Here is a 21,898-nt window from a genome sequence, read left to right as displayed (position 1 = left end):
TTACAATAAGAACCAGCACATACCCTCATATCGAGGCTGGGAGAGGCAGCCCAATAAGAGAAAAGGTGTCCCAAAAGCATGCAAAAGAGTCAGAGACAGACCCTGCTCCCACTAATGACAGTTCAACTAGAACACCAAGCTACGCAATCATAATGTTTATCCAGAGGATCTAGCTCAGACCCATATCGGCTCCCTAATTGTTGCTTCAATCTCTGTGAGCTCCTATGATTCTGTGGGCCTTGATCTTGTGGTGCCCTTGAGGTATCTGGCTCTGACTGTCCTTCCTTTCCTTCTGACATGTTCCCCAAGTCCCACCTAACATTTGGCTGTGGGTCTCCATATCTGCTGCTATCAGTTGCTGGATGAAGCCTCTCTGATGACAGTTATGTTGGGCTCCTTCCTGTGTAGCGCAAGGCAAAGTATCACTAGAAATCATTTCATTGACAAATTTTTTTTGCCAGTAATGTTTAGTTCTATTCTAGGTCTCTGGGCTACTCAGCCTCCGGTTCCTGGCCTTCTAGGCAGTGTCAACCATAAGGTCCTCTCATGACATGGGTCTGACTGGAGCAGTCATTGGTTGTCTACTCACATAATTTCTGTGTCGCCTTGTATTCAAACCCATCTTGTATCAAGACAAATAGTACAACACAGAATTTTTGGCTGAATTGGGGTCTCAGTGCCTCCACTGGAAGACTTGCATGGTTACAGGTGATGGCCGGTGCAGGCTTTGTATCATCATTACTAGTAGTTTTTCCTAGGGTCACCCTAGAAGATTACAGGCAGTTTCTATTGCACTAATTTTCCACAATAGCTTCAAATCCAGTTACCTCTCCCAGTACTTTCCCCTTCCATCCCTTCTCCCCAACACCTGATCCCTCCAGCTCCCATCCCCACTTGCCCCCAGTTCACCTCTTCCCAGGGAGATCCATGCATCCCTCCTTGAGCCTTCCTTGTTACTTAGCCTCCCTGCGTTTGGATTGTAACATAACTATCCTTTACTTTATAGCCAATATCCAATTATAAATGAGTTGGTCTTTCTGGCTCCCTACAGGTCATTTTTAAGAAGGCATTTTCTGAGTTGAAGTTCTTTTTTCCTGGATACAGATAGGTTCCTGTCACATTAATGAAAATCAACCTGGACTCTTTCCAATGACAGAATGTAAGGCTTGACAAAGATCCTTCTCTACAAAGGTCTGAGTTCTCTGCAAATCATAGAGGAGGCAAAACTGAGGCTGAGGATTTACATAGGAAACAGTTACTCTCCTGCTGCAGCAGTAGAGCCTGGGTAAGGAGACTCTCTCCAGTAATAACAAACAATAATAACAGTTTTCTTTCAGTTTGCCATTCTAAGTCAGAGCAGAAACAGTGACAAGATGCACAGAGTTCCTATGTACATATCTTAAACCACTATTTCTATATGACCTGTCTTAGTCTAACTAGATTATTTTGCTATTTTACTTGTATCTTCCAATAAATAAAGTTCAGTACTATCACTGCTTGTTTCCCTGCCTAAAAAGAGACTGGTCTGGAGAACTAAGAAGACATGAAACTCCAAACACACTGTGAATGATCCCGTGCACTCTTGGCACTGCACAGGGAGCCCTTTTCTGTTACTGGACCAGAGCTAAGAGCCAGACTGCCTGCCTGGAAGCTGCAGCAGGGAGGGAGGGAACTAAGCTGCGAGCAGCAGGGGCAGTAGGAGTTAGTGAGCTACAGGAGTAGGGTCTGGGTCAGCACTGAGGGGGCGGGGCAGGGCGGGGATGGGCAAGGATGGGCGGGGGCTACTAGCTCGGTTGCTCTCAGCCTGCTTGTGGTCCCAAGCGCCACCGGACAGCGTCTGGATCCTAGGGGACAGAGCCTCCTCCAGTCATGGGAGCTACTGATTAAGCAGCGGGGACATGGATCTATCAAGGCAGTATCCACCCAAGAGCTAAAGTGGCGACCCGGAAGTGTGAAGGTTCGTGGGACACAAGGTCGCCTATCCGCGATTGGGAGGTGAGCTTGTGGCTTTCTAAGCACAGTGGGACAACTGCTGCGCTTAGTGCAAGGCGGGTAGCTGGGTGCTTCCTTTGGTTGCAAGCGCAGACAGGCAGGGTAGGGACAGGCACAGGAGTGACAGCGCCTGAGGACGACGCGAAACCTCAGAGCTCCAAGGTGCAAATACTTTCAGTTTAAAGCAGGGGTGGTGGTGGTGGGAGGAGGTGCGGGGAGGCAGGGGAATTCCAAGAAGACATCAGTCCTCCCTGCCCCTTCCTCAGGATGTGCAGTCAGAGCGAGCCCTGTGCCTGCCTGCCATCCTGCACAGGCAAAGTTTGTCTCTGGTTCCAGTCTGTCCTCTGTTCTCACAGCCCCGCAGGTGCCACCGCTCCTAGTTGCTTTCCAGCTGCAACCCTCACTATGGAGTCCCCAGTCCAGATCTTCCGCGGGGAGCCAGGCCCCACCTGCGCCCCGAGTGCTTGCCTACTCCCTAACAGCAGCGCTTGGTTCCCCAACTGGGAGGAATCGGACAGCAATGGCAGTATGGGCTCTGAGGACCAGCAGCTGGAGCCCGCGCAGCACATCTCTCCAGCCATCCCAGTTATTATCACCGTTGTCTACTCTGTGGTGTTCGTGGTGGGTTTGGTGGGCAATTCTCTGGTAATGTTTGTCATCATAAGGTGAGTTGGGGGCAGATCACTGGTGGTGAGGTTGTGGGGGGTTGTGGGATAATCTCTCTCTCTCTCTCTCTCTCTCTCTCTCTCTCTCTGCGTGTGTGTGTGCGCGCGCGTGTGTGTGCACGCGTGTGTGCACGGGCGTGTCTGTGTCTATGTCTGTGTGTAGGAACAAGCCAGCCAAGTGCAGGATCTCTTCTTTGCAGGGTGTCCAGAGATTCTCCAAGGTGACATTTTAAAAGAATTACCTGGGAGAGGGTTTTTTCCCCTTTCTTTCTTTCTTTCTTTTTCTCCTGGGAATTGTGTGTCTCATGCAGGGCAAATCTAAGTTACCTTTAGGATTTAAGAGCTACCTGCCTGTATCAAAACAGAAGCTCCAAACCTCTGCTGAGAGAAAATCATGAGCAAATGCCAAGGTTCTGATCACAAGGTCATCTCCTGATTTAAAACACACACACCACACACACACACACACACACACGCACACACACACCACCACCACCCCACCACACCACCACCAACACCACCAACAGCAACAACAAACCCCATCTATATGAGTCTTTGCTTGCTTCCCTTTTCTGTATTGAAACACTTTACTGCCCTGTCTAAATACTTCTTTAAATAAATTCTAGGCCCGCTGAATGCACGGGGGGATAATTCAGAAGGTTTTGTTACTCATCAGACTAGTGTTGTGGTTTATGAAACAAAAACCAATAGGCTATTTAGTGTTGTGAACATCCACTAGCATGGTTTTGGAGTGCCCAGGATTAAACCCAAATGAGTGCACTAGGCGAGCACTCAAGCTAGGCTGTATGGCTGTCTCAGAACTGGATAGGCACAGGAAAGCACGAGACGACCCAGGTGGAGAATCCGCAGTAGCATGGCTTCTTCCACGTCACATCTCTCATCGCCTCCTCAAAGTCCCCATTATCCCTGCACAGGCTGTCCTTGTCTTCCAAAGTCTCCCAGGTATCAGCTTGGCACCTTCTTACATATTGCGAACCGTTGCAGAGGAGCAGGAAGAGGGCTTGTGTGTGGCATGGCCACCCCACACCACGCACCGCTGCTCTTTCCTACAAAGTTACCCTGGCCTTTGAATGAAACAATAACACGGTCTCATCTTTCTTCAGCCTATCTTGGAACCAACATTAACATTTCTTTCTGTGAACCAGTAGCAAAAACAACCTCCAGAAATTAAGAGCCAATCTTTCTCTCTCCGGGTGTTTTGCACATGGCTGAGAATCTCTTAAAAGAGAGTTAGTTTCGTGGCAGCTGCTTATGTGGACTAGCTAGAATTATTTTCTCTCAGTGGAGTATGTGATGATCACAGTGGAGTACGGAGCCTGCACAGCCGTTTCCCGACAGAAACGAGACAGCCACAGGAATATAAAGAGCTTGGGGAAAGGAGGGAAGTGGTTAGGAAAGAAGCCAGCTGGGCTAGTGGCATAGGCTTATAATCCCAGCTAGTTGGGAGACTGAAGCAGGAAAAAATGTGAGCTCAAGCAAGGCCTTTTTGGACAACTTAGGGAAAGCAAAATCAACCTCAAATTAGAAACTAAAAGTACAGAGCTGGAGGAAATGCCTCAGTGTTTGAACACTTACTGTGCACACATAAGGCCCCAGCATCAGAGAAAAGAAAGGCTCAAATGTGCTGGAGAGCTAGTTATGCCCGACCAGACCATGCACAAAGCCCTCTGAACTGTTCCCTTGTTCCCTTGCCTTTGCCTGCTTTCCTGGCATCTGGCTCCGGGTAGTTTCAGGAGAGTTTGTTTCTTACAAGGAGGGAAGAATTCCTCTCCATGAGCTATTTATTGTACTGCATCCTGAGTGGCAATGTCTTCCTGAGAACTGTGTGGGTGGCACCTCCTTCACCCCAGCTTGATTTCTGGATGCAGGCAGTCATGGTTGCCCCTGGAGGCTCTGTGCTCAGCTACACATCTAAAATTCTGTGGCAGTAAGAGGGGCTGCCATTCTAAGATCGATGGGATTTCAGTGGGACAAATAATACAGGCTTAGGATCGTATCAAGAGCTTTGCAGATAATGATTACTTGTTCCTCACCACGTCTTTAAAGGGTATGTAAGCTTATGTTCCATACAAAGAAAACTTACATACAACAACAACAACAACAACAACAACAACAACAACAACAACAAAACAATAGATGGTGTCAGTCATTGTTTTTGAGACAGTCTCCCTGAATTCCCCAAGCTGGCCTCAAACTCACAATCCTCTTATTTCATTCTACCAGGTACTAGGGTTACAGCCCTGTGGTCCCATACCTTGCAGAAGAGAGGATTTTAGGAAAGGAGTTCATGCTGCAAAACATGTCTGGGTTATTGTCTGTTCATTTGTTTAACACTCACTATCCCAACCAGCCAATCAGGTCAGAATTTACATGAAAGATTTAACTCTTGGCCACAATGAGGCAATGGGCAAACCTGCCCTGACTCAGTATTGCCACATAGACTCTAAAGTTCATACAGGGGTTGTTCCAACCTATCAGGTTCCATTGAGGCCTACACTTGATCTTAGCCAAAGGACCGAGAAACGATTCCACTGAGGCCTAATTGACAAATGAAAATTTCTTAGGCTGACAGTGTGTATAGGTCATTTGTGCTATGAATTCATTGAAAATGTTCCTTGAAGGCACATGTGTTAAAGACTTTGTTGCCCACCTGAAGTGCTGTTCAGAGGTGGTGCAGTGTTTAAGAGGGAAGTTTAAGTCAGGAAGTGAAGTTACTGGGTGCATGTCTTTGAAGGAGATATTGGGGGTACAACTGTGAGCTCTCTCTATCTCCCACTTCCCATTGCAGCCTGAGGTAAACAGCACTTTTCTACCATGGTACTCTGAAATTTCACTGTGGTCTCCCAACACATGGGCCAACAGTGGATTGAAACTTCCCAAACTGGGAACAAAGACAGCCTTTCCTCATTGCAAGTTGACTACCTTGGGTATTTTGTTACTGTGATAGAATCTAGCATACATGTCTGAGTTGTGAAATGTTTAGCTTAATCACATAAACACACCTATTACCACACAAAATTACTTCTCTGTGAGTGCCAGCACACTACAGATCTGCCCTCAGCAATGGTCAGATCCACTCTAAGTATTTCTAACCATTAGCCATCATTTATACTTTTGTTCTCCAGAATGAAAGAATTCATCTTATAACTGAGGATTTGTCTCTTTGACAAATGTCTACTCCTTTCTCTACCCTTTTGGATCATAAGCACAAAACCTAGTATGCTATGCAACATGGAAAATACATGTGGTATAGTGAATACATCATTCTTGCTGGCAATGAAGAAGAAATACCACCCACAACTTGCTCCTCTCTTGCCTCATTGGTCACCTACTATTTGTTGGAAAGGACTGTGTTTCCTTGAGGCTACACAACGTTCCTCTTACTGAGTGTTAATTGGGCCATGCTACTGTTGGAAGATAGGTCCTAGGTCCATGGGTTGAGTGGTGTTTAATTTTAATTACATTGGTACCAAGTTTGAGTTTTTATTTTGAGGCAAAATATCTGTTCCTCTGAACACTTTTCTCTTTCTCCCTTGCTGCCGTTTCCCCTTTAAATCACAACAGTGGGCTCTTCACATTTGTAGATTTTACCTCTGTAAATTCAACCAAGTGTTTTGGGACCTGTCTTCATTGGTATCTGTACTAAACAACAACAAAAATGACACCACAAAACTACTCCTAAGCAATGAGTATAAGCACTATTTATATTGTTTATGGGTATTATACACTGCTTACATAGGTACTATAGGCTGGAAGCACACCGGGGATGCACAGGTTGTGCATGAACACTACATGAACTTATACAATGGTCCAAGCATTCGTGGATTAGGTTATCCAAGAGAGTACCCTCTATAGATACCAAGGGACAACTCTAGGGCCTATGAGAAACCTTAAATGCAGTAACCTTGTGGCAGTGCTTCAGATCTGCAGGGACAGCAAGTCGATGCTTTATAGTGGTACTGCCCTCTCTACTATGCCCTCTTTCCTGGTGTTAAATGTTTTCTACGCTCATAACGTAGAGTTGGCCACACTGATCAGAATGCTTTCCAACATTCATTGGAAAGGAGTCATAAGATCCCAAGAGTCTTGCTTCTTTTCTGCTAGAATACCTGACTCCTTCAACAGTTTTGGAAGAAGATGACACTTTCAATTACCCAATAGGCATGGATCCTAAGGGCCCTCAAGAAACACAGAAAATATTTGTAAGATTTTTTTCTAAGACGTTTCCCTTTCAGAAAAATTGGGAGCAGTGGTATCTTACAGGACTGTGCTATAGATTGTTAAGGAAGAGCCATGGGACGTTATTACAATAATAAGAAGAACAGCAGCTGTCTTGATGAGGACAGTGGAGGCCAGCAACCCCTGGGCCAGGCTCTTGCTGTGTGACTTGTGTGTGTGTGTGTGTGTGTGATCTCATCATCACCTCAGCTTTGTCAGGTCATATGAAGCATCTGAAAGCAGAGCCTTTTGTTTTGTTCTTGTTGAATCTCAGGTCTTCTCTGCACCACAGCATTCTTCCCATCCATCTATCCAGTCTTCCATTACTCTCCAGAGAGCTCATCTCCTCACTGCATCCTGCAAGGTTACTGGATATCAGAGTTATCTCTGTGTTCCCATCATCTGACAAGCTCAAGTTCCCATGAGCTTCTCTCTTTTATGTCATCTGTGCTGGTTCCAAGCTCCTTTCCGACAGTGTGTTCCCTTAGTTCACATTTGGAGTCAGACTATTTTCAATCATCAGATTTTAATATGTTACATATTTAGAGGTATCTTTTGAAAACTAGGGCTAGACATGCTGGAAAATGAAGGGATAGAGAGAGAGAGAGAGAGAGAGAGAGAGAGAGAGAGAGAGAGAGAGAGAGAGAGAGAGAGAGAAGAGACAAACATGATCAAGGAGAAAAAAGGCCTGTGGAGTTCCACATGAAGCAAAACTGGAGGTAAAGACTAACAGAGTGAAAGATAACAGAAATTGACACATCTTAAAGTGTATAGTGTCTAGGCACAAGGTCTTCAGATTTACTATCCTATTGTCAAGAAGGTAGAATGAAGTACGAAGGTAGAATGAAAACTAGGGCTAGACATGCTGGAAAATGAAGGGATAAAGAGAGAGAGAGAGAGAGAGAGAGAGAGAGAGAGAGAGAGAGAGAGAGAGAGAGAAGAGACAAACATGATCAAGGAGAAAAAAGGCCTGTGGAGTTCCACATGAAGCAAAACTGGAGGTAAAGACTAACAGAGTGAAAGATAACAGAAATTGACACATCTTAAAGTGTGTAGTGTCTAGGCACAAGGTCTTCAGATTTACTATCCTATTGTCAAGAAGGTAGAATGAAGTACGAAGTACTGATTACAGAAACATCACTGGCTTTCTTAAATATTTATATTTATTCTTTTTCCCTTTTTATTTTAGTTTATTATTATTATTATTATTGTTAATTCATGTTACATCTGGATTGTAATCCCCTCACTCTTATCTTCCTGTTCCCACCCTCCCCACCTGTCTGATCTATTCCCCTCCCCTATACCTCTGACAGGTGGGGTTCTCCTCCCTCACAGTCTGACTCCAGCCCATCAAGTCTCATGCAGACAGTCTACCTCCTACTCCTTTGTGTTCCCACAGGGCCTCTCAACCAAGGGGTAGTGGTCAATTACCAGGCACCAGAGATCTTGTCAGGGTATCCCCTGCTTTCTCATGTGGAGAATGAGCTGTCCATTGGGGGTCCAAGTCTTCTGTTTGCACTGTCTTTAGTTGGTCTATCAGTCCATGCAGCACCCCTGGGTCCAGATCCCTCAGCCTTAATAGTCTCCTTGTGGAGCTCTTGACACCCCCCACCATATTTCCAACCATCATCTCTTTCATACAACTCACAGCTCTTCCCCCCAGAGTCCAGCTGAATGTCCCTCTATCTGTCCCCATCCCCCAATGGGTGGAGTCTCTCAGAGGACATCTATGTTGGGCTAGTATCCATGCATGTCTTTCTGGGTATAGGTTACCTCACTCAGGATGGTCGTTTCTAGTTCCATCCATTTGCCTGCAAATCTCAAGATTTCCTTTCTTTTTATAAGCTGAATAGTATTCCATTGTGTAAATGTACCAGAGTTTCTTTATCCATTCTTCGACTGAGGGACTTGTAGGTTGTTTCCAGATTCTGGCTATCACAGATAAAGCTGCTAAGAAAATAGTTGAGCAAATGTCCTTGTTGTATGGTGGAGCATGTTTTGGGGGTATGTGCCCAGGAGCATCAGTGACATTTAAATAACTAGAACAAACAGGGGAATATACCTGCTCAGCAAAGGATGCCAAAAATACAGCCATTGTCTCTTCTGTCTCTGTATTGTCTGAGCACACAGGCATATAAAAATGGCCCAAAGTCTCAGGACCCTGCTAGGCCACAAAGTTAGCATTCTCCCTCAGGCATTGCACTTTGCCTTTCTAACACTATGAGTGTCACATTCTCCCAGAAAGCCTGACCTGTGACATTTGCTCTGGATATCTAGAAAGACAACTCTGATCCTTTCATGTCACACAAGTACCCATGGATGTCATTTACTTGCAGAGATGATTCCTAAAAGGGGCTTGAATTAGTGTGTCCATAGGGAACATTTCTTGCTCTCCGGAGTATCCGCCATTGAGAGTCACATTCTCAACCCTCTAATTGATCCCCCTCCTAGTCTATCTTTTCCCTCCTGTCCATTGTACAGTAGTGTGAATCAGATTGGTAGCTCCATGAAAATTAGCGAGGAGAAACCCCCATATTTGCTCTTTTGTGCCATATGCTCCTGAGATGTGTGTGCTAAAAATGGCAACCATTTGAAGTCAACCCACCTTCAGCTTTTATACATGAGCCAAAGATCCTCAGCTGGATGGTGGCATTTTATTTTAATTTGTGCACATTTTTGCAAAGCATTATGGATGAAATGGGGGGAAATCATACTGTCAGAAGAAATGAAAGCTTACCTGTTTTCCTCTCAGTGGACGTACAGTGAATGAAAAGACTGGCTAACATTTTGTTGTAGTTAAATGTAAGTAACTTGGATGGGCTCTGCTGGAATTTCTGAGGGTAGAGGTTTCCACTTTCATGTTCACAAGGTTCAGCAGTGTGTCCTTCCTGGAAGACTGTTAACAATATCTATTGAGCTTCTGGGTTTTTCGTTCTTTTGTTCTGATTGTGAACTTTCCTCTCAGTGTTCTCGGTTTCTAAGCACCTTTCTGCAGCATGGAAGCCTGTTCCTTATAGCAAGGTCTGTCTCTGCCCACCCCACACAAATCACTCATTTTATTCAAGCCCAAAGTTCTTCAGTTTGGGGAGAGGAGATATGAATCTCAAAGCCAACTAGAAGAACATGTGTGAGAATCAAGTAATGGAAGTCAAAATATGATATTTTGAAAGTTGTAAGAAGGAATAAATAGCTTAACATCTAACTTCTGTATGACAGTTTCTGCTCTGTCATTTGTATTTATATAATTTTTAATATTTTTAATGACAATGCCATAATGATTAATTGCCTCATTTATAGAAAAGAAAATATTAAGACCTACCACATGGAGTTATTTGGAGACCTAATGGAGATAAAGTCTATGTATTGAACAGAAAGATTTTTGAAATGAGTGGTCACTGTTGCACAGTTCCTTTATCTTGAGATGTGATGACAAGACATGATTTTTTTACATTCAGATCTTATGTAGTTTTGGGCATCTATTGGTTATAAATATTTTGGAAATCTAAAAGCCAGGTATCACTAAACATTTTGTTTTAGATTGGTATCTTATTTTACAGAATGCTAGTATCATTGTACATATATTCTTGGATGTCAGAGCTCAAGTTTTATTTTACTACCATCTTTATATTCAAGATAACTTGAGTAAAATAGCCATGAATGTTATCTGGAAACTCCATCCTATTTGACATTCTGGGCTAACTGTTAGATTCTCCCTGCATATGAAGGGGAAAAGTAGTTGGGGAACACGAAATAAAAATGAATAAATGATCATTTCATCTCCCACCCTGTGTTGCCTTTGGAATGTTTTGCAATAAACATATATGTTTTCTTTTGTATACAAGGAAGTGAGGCTTGCAGTAGTAAGTCCTTGCCCTTCTCTGGAACTTGAACATTGCTTTAAGGCATATGTGCTGAATATGTGGTCTTAAATCTTTAATAGATGCAAGTTAGTTGGGGGTCTTTGGAGTATTGTTGGTGTGACCTTAAGTGGGGTCTTGGGACCTCATATCCCTCTTCATAGTCTTCACTACTGGTGGTAAAATGAATGGCTTTGCTCTCCATGCACTTCTGTCTTGAGGTGCTTCCTGAAACAACAGAGGCAGCAAGGCATGGACTGGAACCTCCAAGAAAAGTAACAGAAATAATCTTTTATACTGACAAGTATTTGTCATCATAATCCAAAACTGACTAGCATACACTGGTGAAATCTGCCTCTTGTTTGGAAGAAAAAAAATAGAAGAACAGGACCCAGGTATAACTTTGGGGAGAGAGAGGATCTTCAAAGCCTCCAAACTCAAGAGTTAGATGTCAAAGCTATCACCTGCTGGAACTTCTCTTAGTATTAGATATTTTGTGAGAGGAAGTTGAAAGAATAGGAAGTATGTCTATAACCTATGTTTTCAAACATGAAATCACATTTTAAAACTGGCAATATTCATATATAGTGCGTTCTGTATTTTCTCATTAGAAATACTACATAACTGTGCTTTCTTGGTTATTTGTGCCTTTAAAATATATCATGAGTCTTTGGTTATAGAGTTTTAATCATTTTCTGAAGCATATAGCCCATTTAACACTATCTGAGTAAAGTGTCCAAACATAGTATGTGTTTCCCCACTCCACAGATTACATTACTCTTTTAGAAATAGACCATGAAAATGGAAACCAGAAGCTAGGCACAGTGGTGCATGCCTGTAATCCCAGCACTTGGGGAGATAGAGGCAGGTGGATCTCTATGAGTTTGAGGCTAGCCTGGTCCAGGACAGAGAAACTGCATAAAAAAAAAAAAACCAAGAAAGCAAACAAACAAACAAAAAAGAAGAAAGAAAGAAAAACAATAGAAAAAGAAAAAAGAGAGAAAAAACTGGAGACCAGAACACGATGGCTTTTTTAAAAGTTTTATTAATTTATTCTTATTACATCTGAATGGTTATCCCATCCTTTGTATCCTCCCATTCCTCCCTCCCTCCCATTTTTCCCTTACTCCCCTCCCCTATGACTGTGACTGAGGAAGACCTCCTCCCCATGTATATGCTCATAGGGTATCAAGTCTCTTCTTGGTAGCCTGCTATCCTTCCTCTGGGTGCCACCAGGTCTCCCCATCCAGGGGACAAGAACATGATGGCCTTAGTGCTAATACTGCAATGCCCTCCCAGGCAGCCAATATCATATTTAGTTTCTCACAAGAAGAGAAGGGCAGAGGGGGAGAACAAAGGCAATAGATGTTGAGGATGGAATATAGTCACATCCCTACCTACCAGATGTGTCAAGCCAGATCCCATATTTTCCTCTCTCCTAGGCTTCCAGCTTATTTTCCTTATGTATCAGGAAATTTAGACTCAAGGCTGTGACTTCTCATTGGACAAAGCCATTTTATCACTGCAATGTCTCTGATAGCTAGATGTTTTTCATGAGAAAATGTATGTGTCTAGAGGTAAGGGGATGAATTAATTGTGGTAAGGCTTATAATTCTGAGTACATGGAAAGAAATTAACCCACAGCTTTTCCCTCTTGGCTTCCAAGAGGTGAGACCATATGGGTATTTACTGCTCAGTAGATTCTGAGGAAAGTGTCCCCTCCCTAGAACAATTCTGTTGATTTAGATTTGAGTGAAAATGGTGTTGTAATACAGAGAATGACTTCAGCTTCCAGACAAGATGCTGATCCGTCTGGATCATTACTGTTCCCTTGACTGAAAAGCAAGGCAATTGTGTACTTTAAAAAACTGCCCAAGACTGAGATAGAGAAAGACAGAAATATTTTTATTTACTGTGATGTTGCTGTATCAACTATAACTCATTTTGGCCTGTTTTATTTATATAATGTACTTACAATGACAAGTTGGTGACATATTGGCCAGCAGAAATCAATGGGTCTAATTGTGCTTTTGCCACTGCAGATGGATGTATTTTAAAATTGAACACCATTTTGTACTTTCAAAAGGTTAAATAATTATAATGATTGATTTCTCAAAATAGCCAGGAAGGGAAAAGGGTATTTGTTTTATACAAACAAAAGAAAAACATTTCAAAGATATTCAAGTCAAGACCTCTGTGAAGGATTAAAATGAATCACTACCTATGACATGAAGGACTCTACAGTATTCCAGCCTGTCTCTGTATTCATAAGTTTATTGACCTATGCTGCCTTTATTCTTTTTTAATTAATTTTTTTTAGCAAAGCATTAAAACAAAACCTTAATGAAGCCTGAGATCTTTGCTTACCTTTCTCACTACCCTGGCATCTAGGCAGTCCTTTTACAGTCTGCCCATCCAACGAGTGAATAAGACATAAGCAAAAGCAATGCAAAATAAATAATTAAGTGGCTGTCACTCTCATCAAGTTGCAGAGGGAGGAAGGAAGTGACATTGTTTCTTATTTTTCAGATACACAAAGATGAAGACTGCGACCAACATCTACATATTTAACCTGGCCTTGGCAGATGCGTTGGTCACTACCACCATGCCCTTCCAAAGCACTGTCTACTTGATGAATTCTTGGCCTTTCGGAGATGCTCTGTGCAAGATCGTCATCTCCATCGACTACTACAACATGTTTACCAGCGTCTTCACCTTGACCATGATGAGTGTGGACCGCTACATTGCTGTGTGCCACCCTGTGAAGGCTTTGGACTTCCGGACACCTTTAAAAGCAAAGGTCATCAACATCTGCATTTGGCTCCTGTCATCATCTGTTGGCATATCAGCGATAGTCCTTGGAGGTACCAAAGTCAGGGAAGGTAAAAAACCATTCCCATTTATAAAAATAGAGTCTTTTGATTAGACGAACTTTTATCTTGGGAATGAGTGGGACACATATCTCTGTTAGGAAACAAGCGAGCAAAAAGCAATGAAAATGTAACTCCTACATCTATGAAAGATTAGAAACAAACCAGTTGTGTGTTCTTTCCACCTTTAAATGTGGAGTGTGTTGGTGCCAGTGCCAGAGCATAGACACCTAGAATTCCCTGATTCTTGAAATGTTCGGTGAGAGAGAGAAGATTGTATACCCTGGCTTCCTTTTTTTATTTCTCTTCTTCCCTTATTTCCCCAGAAGCTTTTGAGACACCAATGCTGCGGTTTTCATTCTACAAAACACACTCTGGAAACTAATAGCCTAAACACTTATATTTTAACTAATGATGTGGCAAACCAACCAGAAAGTGAGTGTGAATACTCTTGGCAGTATTTCTGTAGGTCATAAAAAGAAAGGTGTGCATGCAGAAAGCCTCCTAACTGTCACAGGGTCACATCATAGTCATTATGCTTATTTCTGAGATAAAAGGGAATCTGGAAGGGTGAGGATGAAGTAAGGAACCAAAAGCAAAGAGTTTTACTTCTCTAGCAAAAAAAAATGAAGCTATGATAAATGTGTTTGATCTTAATAAATAATCCCTGGAGGGAATCCAGTAAACATCCATTGGACTGTATAAATGCTATCTCATACTCTCGCAGGTGTCCAGATGCATCCTTTTATAAGAGGGTTTTGTAGTAGCTGTGAGTACAGGAAAATGAATATGTGTAACAAGTACTTTTCATGACACAGTTAAAAGGCAGGTGCTAAAATCATAGTTTATCTTCCATGGTACATGCATAGGTCATTTTTATTCATTCTAAACAAATTCTTTTAGAGAACTTTTAGTGAAACTGAACTGGAAAGTAGAGTTTCCATTTGTCTCACGACCACACATTCACAGCCTCCATTATCAAAATCTCCACAAGAGTGGTACATTTGTCAAAACCCCGCCTGCGTTAACACATTGTCACCTAAAGTTGATAGCTTACATTAGGGGTCATTCTTGGAGTTCTGTTCTCTATGGCTTATTTTTCTCTGAACTGTGTTGTGAGTTCCCAGCACAGCTACAGCAGGTGATGGACTATGGCACTTATCAAGTTCATTAAACATGCAGCTACAAAAATGATTAATCACAGAATCACAGAAGAGAATGTTTTTGATGCTTACATTAAGGGAAAATACATTGCAAGAAACTCCTGAGGTTTAGGTGTCTGTGCATCACAAGTCCCATTCAGGAGCAATGCTCTGCATACACTAGGCTGAGAAGGGATTGAGCAATAGAAGGTGATAGATGACGTTCCAGGGCAAATAAAGCCCTGGTTTTCTATTTCATGTTCTACCTGTAGATATTACTTCTAACATTTGTCAGAGAGCAATACCCTAGAAGACTGGGTTTCAGTTAGAGATTTGAAAGAAGAAATGAAAAGAGGTGTGTTTTCCTCCCAGGTAGATGTTGTGGAGATGAATGCGTAGATATAGTAAAAGAAAAGATGCACCAAACAATGTCAGCAAGGATTAATTTGTGCCACAAGAGAGAGAAAATTAAAGTGGTCTTACAGGATAACTCTTCTTACCTTTCACTTATTTTCAAATAAGGATTTTGTTTATATTATGAGGGATGATTTTTTTAAAAACAGTATTTGTTTTGGAATGCTGCACCATGCTATCTCTTATGCCTGTTGCATGACTGGGAGGAGAGTTTTAGGTCATCTTTCAAACTGGTCAGGACTGTTATTCAGCATGTTAGCATCATCAATTGCCAGAATGGTCATCAGAGGCTGTAGCTAGTAGATATGCTTACCAACATCTACTGATACCTATACAATAGTGAAGACACTTGTGTGCAGCAGTATTTTTACTTTATGAGTATTATATATGGAATCTTATGTTTGACATATGTGTGCATTATTTATTTTAGTAACTCACAATCTGCCTATTACCACTGCTATAGTAGACAATTCTAGCAAAAGAACTGGAGGTAGCTAAAGGATGCTGAGAGTAGGAGAAAGAATCTTCCCCAGGGAATATCCCTCAGTTATGCAGACTGAGTATGGTACATTTATATATGTCAGAATATAATACATATGAATGCAAAGCAGTTAAAGGGATAGAGACCATGAATTTGGGGGAGAGAGAGAGAGACAGAGAGAGAGAGAGAGAGAGAGAGAGAGAGAGAGAGAGAGAGAGAGAGAGAGAGAGAGAGAGAGAGACAGAGAGAGAGAGAGAGAGTGAGAGAGAGATGTATGTGGGAAGGGTTGGAGAGAGAAAAATGGAACAGGGAGTGATATAATTATAGTTTCATTTCAAAAAATTTAAAACAGACAAAAAAAATCAAAAAACTAAAAAAAAATCTTTAGTTTTGTTGTTGGATCTAAATGTAATTATGGAAGTCATAGATGTTGGACTATGTCTCAATGGGAACTGTGACCCCACTGTCCTAATCTTAAAGCAAATAGAAACAAAAGTCCAGCCTGAACTTCAAAACTTTTTTAGATTCTGCATGTGAGAGTAATTGTGTAGAATTTGATAAAACACTACTTTTTTACTAAAGCGATTGTATAGATAGTTCAATTTGAACATATTTTTTCCTCCAGAAACAGAATGCTTGAAACACATGCCTTAGGGCCATTTTGTGACCCCGTCTTCTTTGATAGCACAAGTTCAGTGTCACAGGCACATTTGGAGGCCACTTCCACTCTGTAATTGGTGCTTATTTTATACATATTTTTAAAAGTGCAGTTGTTGATCATTTTACCTAATGATCAACTATCTGTGAGACAGTGTAAGAGAATCAAGCTTTCGTAGTTAAATGATGCATCCCAGTTTCATCAGTTCTGTGTCACCTTTGGCCAACTTGATGAGTGCGTGACTCTTGCACATTAACTGCACAGAGGATTTGTGTACACATCGTGTGTGCTAGAGCATTTATTTAAAGAATCATTCTCTTTGTAGCATGTGCTCTAGTCATGACCCTTGTGCCAAAGATAAACTTTAAATAAGTCAAACGTAATCCTTATTCTAGGGCTCTTTACAGTCTGGAGTGAAAAATGTGAGGAAAATTAATGACCTCATTATTTCAGATAAGATTATTTGTCTGTGAAGTAAATAATGTGATTAGGACACATACAAAGACCACATGAGAGAGGAACAAAAAAAACCTCTACATAAATGTCTCTGAAGTGACTTTCCAACTGAGAATTCTTCAGGAAAAAAAGATGACCAAAGGTTTAGCAACTCCCCTGTCCACGATCATCAAGAAAATTTTTATGAAGCTGGAGAGATGGTTTAGCGGTTAGGAGCACTTGTTGCTCTTGCAGGGAGCCCACATTCAGTTACAGAGCATCCACATGGTGATTCAAAAATTTTAACTCCTGTTCCAGGGGATCCAACTCATTCTCACCTCTGTGGGCACCAGGTCCACACATGGTCCACATACATACATCCAGGCAAAATATTCGTACACATAAAATAAAATCAATACAAAAAATTAAAAATGGAATTATTTACCAGATTTAATAGACAAGTATAGGACATTTATATTAAACTCAGAGTTTCATGGCATACCACCCACCAAAGTTGTTTAATATTTTGTCTTCTATGACAATGGTATTAATCTTTTTTTAAATTTTTTTATTAATATATTCTTGTTACATTTCAATGGTTATCCCATCCCTTGTATCCTCCCATTCTTCCCTCCCTCCCATTTTCCCATTATTCCCCTCCCCTATGACTGTTCCTGAGGGGGATTACCTCCCCCTGTATATGCTCATAGGGTATCAAGTCTCTTCTTGGTAACCTGCTGTCCTTCCTCTGAGTGCCACCAGGTCTCCCCCACCAGGGGACATGGTCTTAATCTTTAAAGAACACTTTAAATCATTGCACATAAGCACTGAAGCAAAAGTTGAAATGCTTACTGCTTTCTCTTGGTTTGTCTTTATTTACCTTTAACAATTGTGTTCACATTTCAATAATGCTGTTGCTCACAGTGTGCAGGGTATACTACTAAATCACAGCAGCTGGGTCAGGCTTAGACACATTTCATTACCAATTCTTATGGACCCACATAAGCAGTTAGTGATGTTTTTTTTTTTAACTTTTATTGCATGTCTATGATTTACACATCATGCACCAAAATCCCTCTCCTCACCCCAGTAAAAAAAAACAAACAAACAGACAAACAAAAATTCTTGTCACAGAAGCTGTAGTGTATCACGCAGTATAGCCTTTTGTCCACATATGTTTGCTTTCAAATGCTCATTGCTACGAGTCATGGGTCTGGTTTGAGGCCTACACTATCGTTATCGGATCCTCACTGGGACTGATGTCGAATATTCTGTTGTTGCCATGTGTCGAGGAGATTCTTAATCTTTAAATCTGCAGGTCCCGCCCCTTCATGTGTTCCAGCGGGTCATACTTGGGGTAGATGTTGGAGTGAGGTTCACTCAGAGGCCTGGATCAGGGCCCACTCCTGTGTCCTCAGAGCAGGGAGCAGTTAATGTTTTTAAGACCATTTGTATCTGTTAAATTCAGTACAGAGATTCAAAATGTTTAGTCATTTATCAGAAATAGATATTAACCTTTTAAAATGTGAACTCTTGCCAGAGGTGTGGGAAAGTTGTTACTACACAAAAATACAAATAAGTGCCACACTAAAAGTGAACAGTTTAGCTCCTCTGAAAGCCACCAATGCTAAGGCAGCCTTCACTGCTGGACAAATCACATTGCTACCCGGGTTTGCTTGTTTATTCCATACAAAACTCTGTTTGACAGCAGATACATTTTTTAAAAAAAGAATGCTCAGTATAGTGAACCATTAATTTCTGATTTGCTGTTTTGCTTCCAGTTCTATCTCACTACCTCTGAAACTCTGGAAACAAAGGTATCAGAATTAATGTATAAATCTGCAGTCACCGTGCTGACAATAACATGATTCTCTTTGTGATTGTGTTGACTTTGGTCACCTTTGGCAGATGTGGATGTCATTGAGTGCTCCTTGCAGTTTCCTGATGATGACTACTCCTGGTGGGACCTCTTCATGAAGATTTGTGTCTTTGTCTTTGCCTTTGTGATCCCGGTCCTCATCATCATCGTCTGCTACACCCTGATGATCTTGCGCCTGAAGAGTGTCCGGCTCCTCTCTGGCTCCCGAGAGAAGGACCGCAATCTCCGCCGGATCACCAAGCTGGTGCTGGTGGTGGTTGCAGTTTTTATCATCTGTTGGACCCCGATCCACATCTTTATCCTGGTGGAGGCTCTGGGCAGCACCTCCCACAGCACGGCTGCCCTCTCCAGCTATTACTTCTGTATTGCCTTGGGTTATACCAACAGCAGCCTGAATCCTGTCCTCTATGCCTTTCTTGATGAAAACTTCAAGCGGTGTTTTAAGGACTTCTGCTTCCCTATTAAGATGCGAATGGAGCGACAGAGCACCAACAGAGTTAGAAACACAGTTCAGGATCCTGCGTCCATGAGGGATGTGGATGGGATGAATAAGCCAGTATGACTAGTCGTAGAGATGTCTTCTTACAGCTCTCCGAGTAGAGAAGAGTTCAATGATCTTGGTTTAACCCAGGTTACCACTGCAGTCTGAAGTGGAAAGATGAGGTAATTAATATCACATCATGCTGTAAAGTCTTAAGGTGCAGGGAGCATTAGGGATGTAGCTGAGTAGGGGCAGGAAGTCTGAAGAACAGAGCACAGCAGGTCCTGGCAACAATACACCTCTTTCCTAGGACAGAGAAGCCAATCTAATTTCAACCCTTTGATAAACAGAGATCAGACTCTTTCTTCTGGTTCCCTTGGATTAGTGGCCTTCCTGTACAGCATGGTTCCAAAGCTCTGGAGAAGAAATAAAAGAAAAAAAGCAAAGCAAAACCTCTAGATCCAAAGCTTAGCCGACACTCAGCCTGCTAACACTAGCAGAACCGACCTCAGTTAGAATGAGGCCATATCAAGGCTCATATCTAGCTCAGTATCTGCTAGGTGAACATGTCCCATGTGTAAAAAGAGCGCGTCTTAGGAAAAACTTGGATTCAGACCCATGATGCTGGACCAATGCCCTGTGGGAAAAAGCATCATCTTGACATTTGTAAACTCGTTGAAAGTTGTAAAAGCTCGCTTCTGACAGTGTTTAATGCCTTGAAAATTACACTTGCTACTTAAGATCTTTTGTCTTTAGCATGCTGTTCATGTAGATAATCTTCTGAGAAAACTTAAATACCAACCAAATGTGTGCAGTTTCATCTGTAAATAGAGGTCTGTGTGTAAATAAGGCTTCCTGTCCAGCCAGGACATTTCTCGAGGGTGCAGTAGTGATTCCCCTTGAGGCATGGAGAGTGGATGCTGAGATAGTTTGCTGTAATATAAGCTGCCCTCTGGGATTCAGTCATGGTGTGATTTCCCCTGGATTCCTCAAACATCACTTACTCTAACACTGCTCATAACTTGGTGTCAACAAATTCTCAGCATTTGAATTTACTGTAAAATGGTAGCTTTGGTCGAATCTACTTTGTAAATCCGCACCTAATGCCAGATTCTCTACTCAGGTAGAGAAGTTGTCTTGGTCTTCAAATGTTATGTTCTGGCTTTCTACAGGAAGTAGAATTGTTCCCAGACGTAAGCTGAAGAAGGAAATAAGGCTTGAAGTACCTAAGTGCAACATGCACGGTTTGGGGTAAGGGTGTATCTGTAGAGGTTACTGTCTGAAAATCCCATTTAGGATAATTTTGCTGAATCTTCCAAATGACATACAAATTTCCCCCTTTCTTTCCTTTACAACTTATAGTTCAGAAATAATGAGTATTTTTTTTTTTAGTAATTTGCCTTGAAAGGAGAAGAAGAGGATAATATGAAAATAGCACCCATTTCTAGACTTGTACATGGTTAGGGCGGCATCCCTTGGAGTCTAACAGAGCATCTAATGTGCAGACCTGGGCACAGTGGGCAGAGCTCCATCTGTGAGTTCTCACCACCAGCTGTCTCCCTGGGGCTGCTCCCTCTCTTTCCGGAGGCTGAAGCCTGCGTGAAGGTATGTCACACTCTGCACAGCCACTGCCATTCTGTTTAGCTCCATTTGGGACCTTTATGCTACTGAATTCAGTGGTGAACAGTGATGTTGCAGTGACATTTTCTAATGGAAATGAAATGTTCTTTCGAGTATTTCTTAAATTTTGCAGAATACCCTGATGCTCTGGAAATAGTTAGTAATGACACAAAACTGGAATTTGTTAAGCAAAAGGTATTCATGTAGATTTAAGCATGAAGGCTAGCAGAGGAAGAGAGACATGTAAAAGAGATACAGCTACATGCCCTAGAAGGGAAACAAGCTTCTTTTAAAACTTTATTATTATTATTATTATTATTATTATTATTATTATTATTATTATTATTATTATTCACATGAGGGTATGCATTATGACATGCATTTAAAGGTCAGAGGACAACTTTGCACACACACCCCTCTTTCTCTCTCCATGGGTTCTGGGAACAGAACTCACATTATCAGGCTTGCATTATCAGGTGTCATATGCCTTTACTCACCGAGTTACCTTGCCAGCCCAGGGCACAGTTTTCTTAAGGGAGTCACCCTTGCATTCTTATAACTGAATATATAGATAAGAATGACTTATATATGGGGTGACATTAACCCAATGGTTAAAAACCTTGGCTGTGTGGAAAAAGCAGTTCTGGGACAGATCCTACTGAAATAGGCAACAGAAAAGCCTTTACTGCACAATAAGATGCAGGAGATGTTGGTAGATTATTACCTAGTACAACGTACAGTGCATTTACCATATCATCATGGGATGGAGTTATAATAGCAACTTCTTTAACACTCCATGTGCTCTCCTAATATCTATGCTTCCTGCATTTCTGGATACGTAAATCTGAAGGGGAAAGGAAGTATCTTTCTTCACCCTGAGGTGCATCCTGAGCTTCCCCATGACATTCAGAAAGAAAGTGAAGAATAGATGTGACGCATTTGGTGGAGGGCTAGCATAAAGAATGATAAACAGACTCATACGCTGGGAGGAACATGTCAATTACATATGTGTGCTTTATGGTTGAACTATAGACATGTGCGTGTATATATGAAAAAGAGCAGGTGAATACATGTGCAAGCATACATGCGTGCTGCTAGGAAGCAGTGGCCGCACTGTCATGCTTCATCATTGCAAGCAGTGCTTTGGTCTAGCCCACAGCCCTCC

At 42.0% G+C, this 21,898-nt stretch overlaps 2 protein-coding genes across 3 annotated transcripts in view; both read left to right on the top strand.

Moving 5' to 3' along the window:
• Rb1cc1 (RB1 inducible coiled-coil 1) overlaps nt 1-21,898 on the top strand; it is a 543,496-nt gene that overhangs the window by 47,757 nt on the left and 473,841 nt on the right. The window lies entirely within an intron of this gene.
• Nucleotides 2,274-19,681, top strand: Oprk1 (opioid receptor kappa 1). Its single transcript, XM_051159400.1, has 3 exons — nt 2,274-2,657; nt 13,283-13,635; nt 18,662-19,681. Exons 1-3 carry the CDS (start codon nt 2,398-2,400, stop codon nt 19,192-19,194), a joined length of 1,146 nt encoding a protein of 381 aa, XP_051015357.1. The 5' UTR covers nt 2,274-2,397; the 3' UTR covers nt 19,195-19,681.

Source organism: Acomys russatus, chromosome 2, assembly GCF_903995435.1.
Source record: "Acomys russatus chromosome 2, mAcoRus1.1, whole genome shotgun sequence".
NCBI classification, from domain to species: Eukaryota; Metazoa; Chordata; class Mammalia; order Rodentia; family Muridae; genus Acomys; species Acomys russatus.
This window is presented reverse-complemented; position numbering and strand designations above follow the sequence as displayed.

Excerpts from the sequence above, each read along its gene's own strand:
- Oprk1 (XM_051159400.1), top strand. The coding sequence starts at position 2,398 with ATGGAGTCCCCAGTCCAGATCTTCCGCGGGGAGCCAGGCCCCACCTGC. Across the intron at positions 2,658-13,282 it reads GTAATGTTTGTCATCATAAG|ATACACAAAGATGAAGACTG; the intron begins GTGAGTTGGGGG and ends CTTATTTTTCAG. Across the intron at positions 13,636-18,661 it reads AGGTACCAAAGTCAGGGAAG|ATGTGGATGTCATTGAGTGC; the intron begins GTAAAAAACCAT and ends CACCTTTGGCAG.